This window comes from Merops nubicus, unplaced genomic scaffold (assembly GCF_000691845.1).
Source record: "Merops nubicus isolate BGI_N331 unplaced genomic scaffold, ASM69184v1 scaffold14217, whole genome shotgun sequence".
NCBI lineage: Eukaryota > Metazoa > Chordata > Aves > Coraciiformes > Meropidae > Merops > Merops nubicus.
In genome coordinates this window covers 46,883-51,196 of record NW_008618439.1, presented here as the reverse complement: position 1 = coordinate 51,196, position 4,314 = coordinate 46,883, and the positions used below count along the sequence as shown (strand labels likewise).

The following is a 4,314-nucleotide window of genomic DNA, read 5'->3' as shown; positions in this document are numbered from 1 at the left end:
AAAAAAAAAAAAGGAGAGCATGAGGCTTAGGTCACCTTAGAATATGCCTATACCAGAGCAGACATTAGCAGGGCAGTAAGAGGCTCTGTGGTGACAGGAGATCACTGTATTTAATAATGCAGCATGTTTTCTTGGTGTTGGGAAGTGGTTACTCATGAAACAATGGTCTTGCTTCCTGTAACCAGGCAGAGTAGCAATGGAACTGAGGGAGCAGAAGCAAAGGGTTAATGTGGGTGAGTAACTGGGAAGTTTGGAGAACAAAAAGTTAGCTATCAGTATGCAGCATACAGTGACAAAAAAAATTATGTTGTCAATTAGCACAGAATAACATGTTTTCAAACCCAGCAATTTATCAGGACAGCAGAGTGCTTTTGCATAATAACAACTGTTAGGAAAAACTTGCTTTTGAAACTCTAAACAAATAAAAATAGTGCCTGCTATCAAAGGATGGGGTTCAAGCTGTAGCTGTGTTCTGTAGAAAATAAGTTTTTTGTTGTGAAATGCAAAATGCTGTGCAAAAAGTGATACAAGATACATTTGTATTTCATTCAGATTCATAGACTAGAATAACTTCTTTTTTCCTTTCAAGGAAGGAAGGATTGTCCAAGTGTGGAAGATGTAAACAGGCCTTTTACTGCAATGTGGAATGTCAGGTATGGTAATGAAATTTGTGAGGATGCCTGGGGGAAGGAGGGCAGGGCTTGCTGAACTCCAGTTTTTGATTGTGTGGCATTGATGGTCTAATTGTAGCTATGGTTAACAGCAGTCCAGTCACTTCCAGCATCCCACAGATACTGACTGTGGAGTTGTGCGTTGGACAATTACAGGATTTGGACATGGTCTGCATGAGTCTTTCAAGATCAGTAGCTCCAGGGCTTGGTACCACTGAGGCTTTGATTAGAGCTGCCTGTTAGCCCACTAATTGTATCTGTATTACTTCTTTCTTTAAGCACAAACCAGATAATTTAACATTGGTTCCCTAAACTGGTGTGAGAGTCTGTGTCAGATATAAAAATCAAATCACTAAAGAGCTATCTTAAGGGGGGGTCATTGGTTGGTTTTGTGGGTTTTTTTTTTAGATTATTTGCAAATATTTTGTGTGGCCACAGCTGACAGTAGTCATAACCATTTGAAACCTACCATGCTTTCTCCCCAGTTCACTCATTCGAGTATGTTTTTGTGTACTTTGTTTTTTAAAAGCCCCTGAAAACAGAATATAAGCATACACTAAAGTAGAACAGTATGAAGACATCAAAAATATTTGCATGTAGTCTTAATTCCAATTTTACTTCAAACTAGAATAAGCATCTTTCAAAGAAAAATAATTTTTCCAAAACTAGTGTCTAGCCTTTGTGGGCTGTCAACTCAATATGGAAGAATTAACCAGTCAGCTGTATGACTAGCTAAATAATGTAAGCTATGTAAGATCTGTGGTGCTGGGCACAGAGTATGGAGCAGTGCTCGTGAAGGATTTGAGTCACCAAAGGTCTGGCATGCAACTGTGTGTGAGCTATAAATAATCCAGACTTTCTCCTGCTTGGTGGCATGCTGTTGAGTGTGTGGATTGCATGGAAAGTATTCTCCATTGTCATTATCTGGATGGAGATGTGACTGTTTGTGCTGTTCAGTTCTCAAGCACTTGAGAGGTGGCTGCTACTTGTATTTCAAGGATGTATCTCCTTCTCCCACTGGGCAAGTTGCAGAGCAAGCCTGGCTTCCCCTTAGTTTTCCTTCTGTTGCCTCCTCAGATTCCTGCTTTCCCACAGTGTCTTAACGAATTGTGGGTGAATCAAATGGCCTTTGACTTTTGAAGTGCCACCAGGAGGACTCAAAATGCTTAAAAGAAAAAATATCTTTACAAAAATTGCAATAGTTCACAAAATATTGAAAAACTGCCAGCCAGCAGTTGCTGGGAAGAAAGAAGATGCTTACTGTACGAGCATCCTTAAGGCTCTTGAGAGAAATCTGGATGAGATTTAAAGCCAGTGTAGAGAAACCCCATGAGAACTGCTTATTTGTATGAAATGTTTCCCCATGACATTATTTCTTAGGAAGCTTTTGACTAGCTGAGTAAAGGAACAGAGCAATTTATTGGCTATTTAGTGTTTTTTATCTGCAGCTGTGAGTTTCTTCTTCTACTGTATAAAATTCACAGCAGTTTATGAAGCAGGTAAGCAAGATTCAGTGACATAGGGAAGTGCACAGTTTTGTGCCAGGAAAAGTGGCAAGTGCATATCATGGTGGAAGTAGTAGAGCTTATTGCTTCTGCTCCACCCTGCCTTGCTTTTACCTCCAAGGCTCTCTCTGTTTCCTGACTTCTAGCCTTGACAAAGTTTAGACTTTCACGTTTAAGAACATGGAGTTTTTTTCCCCTGGGTAAAGTCTTGCACATTTATTGCTTTCTTAATTTGATGAATTTTTTTGTTTTGTTTTGGTGGTCAGAATACTCTTTCTCTCCTGGGTCATATTCGAGGAATAGAAACCAGAACTGCTCACACTAAGTGTCCTTAAGACTGCAGGAGATGATGATCAGCAAAAGCCTGACTGTCTGATAAGTTAATGAATTAAAATTTTTTCTACCTGTTGATGTGTAGTATGATGCTTTAGAAATAAAAACATTCTTAGGTGTTGTGATGTCTAGACAATCATATGACCAGCATAGGTACTAGTACTTCACTTTCACTGGCTTTTGACACCCTACTTGATATAAGATTTTCTTCCATGTTTCAAACCCTTCTAAGTCAGTCTGATGAAATTTATGAATGTTGCTGAGATTGAATTCTTTGACATCCTTTCAAAGTTACCTTCAAGCATAATATTGTCTAGGAACTGGTCTCCCCTGACTGTACGTGCTGCACAGACTGCCTGCACTATATCTTCATCCCTGTCTTGTTCAAAGGCACTTTTCAGCAGTTCAGCAATTCTTTGTGAAAGCCAGAAAGAACATCTGTGCCTTGATACTGAGCTTGTAACACTGGGTAAATGTGTCCCTTTTGCCTCCATGGATGTGAGAGGTCTTCATGCAACGCTGATAAAAGGGCAGGGCTGTACTTGAGGATTGTGATGGCATTGTTCATTTGAGTTTTATTTTTTTAAGGTAAGTTTCTCTGTAAATCCATGTTTCCTTTGTTCAGTTTCAGCTAAAATTAAATGTACCCAATAAGGAGGTGGTATGATTTCACACATTGGTCAGTACCTTGTTACTCAGTAGATTTCTGTTTGACAGCTGTTTACTGCACGAAGTATTCTGTATGGGATAGAAAACCAAAACTATGAGCTTATTCTTTCCTTACTTAAAGACCTCCTATACCACCATTCATAGGAATTCTTTCCAGTGGTGAGAAGAGCTGGATCATAAGGAGACAAGAGAAAGGTGCCAAAGTGTGCACGAAGGAAACAAATTTTTTGGATGCCTTTTTCAGAATTAGGGATTTTATAATTGGAGACATCTTCCTCTCTTTAGTGCATTCCTGTTGAATGAGGTGTGGGGTTTTGTCTTTCAGAATACCATGGTTATTGAAAGTAAAGTTAGTGACACTGCATGTATTTCCCACTCTCTTGAGCTATATATTGTCCTTGTTTTGAGGGTCTTAAAATACTTTCCAAGCATTTAATGAATGAAGCCTCACAGCAGCCCTTGTGGCATTTCTGGTTTTGCAGGTGGGGTATAAGTACACAAAGATACTTTGAAGATAACTAAGTGCTAACAGGGTGTACCTCCTGCCATAGTCCTGCTTTGCAGTGTAATTCCTTTGCCCTTGTCTCTGGGAATAGTTGTGAGAGACTGAACCCAGGGGAAGATGAAGTCTTACAGACTTGTAGAATCATTAAGGTTGGAAAAGACCTCTAAGATCATCCAGCCATAAACCCAACACTACCATGACTACTAAACCATATCCTGCAGTACCACGTCTGCACCTTTTTTTAACACCTCCAGGGATGATGACTCCACCATCTCCCTGGGCAGCCTGTTCCAATGCTTCACCAACGGAGTGGAGATCAGCTAGCCAAAGTGCAGGAAGAGATGTTTTCTTGTCATGACTTTTCATAATTGAAATATATTTGGAACAAAATATTTATAGATTCTTCTTAACATGTCAGGTTAAAGTGTGCTGTAGTTGGTATTTCTGGAGTAAGGGGAAACGTGTTTTTAACCAGCTGTTAAGCCTCAAAGTGCAGTTGTAGATTTGGAATTGGCATCGAGCAGGTGGGACCTTGTAGAAATTGCTCACTCCTCTCTGGAGAGCTGTAGTAAAAATACAGAATTCTTGCCATAATGATTCTGCACAAGAGGAATCTGATGCTGCAAGATCC

The 4,314-nt window shown here is 39.8% G+C and overlaps 1 protein-coding gene across 1 annotated transcript in view; it reads left to right on the top strand.

The window, feature by feature from the left end:
* Positions 1–589: 589 nt before the first annotated feature.
* SMYD2 (SET and MYND domain containing 2) overlaps positions 590–4,314 on the top strand; it is a gene marked incomplete at its 5' end in the record, with an annotated part of 26,676 nt that continues 22,951 nt past the window's right edge. Inside the window, one exon of the mRNA XM_008943460.1 lies at positions 590–653. Coding sequence (XP_008941708.1) covers positions 590–653 — 64 coding nt within the window. The remainder of the gene's footprint in view (positions 654–4,314) is intronic.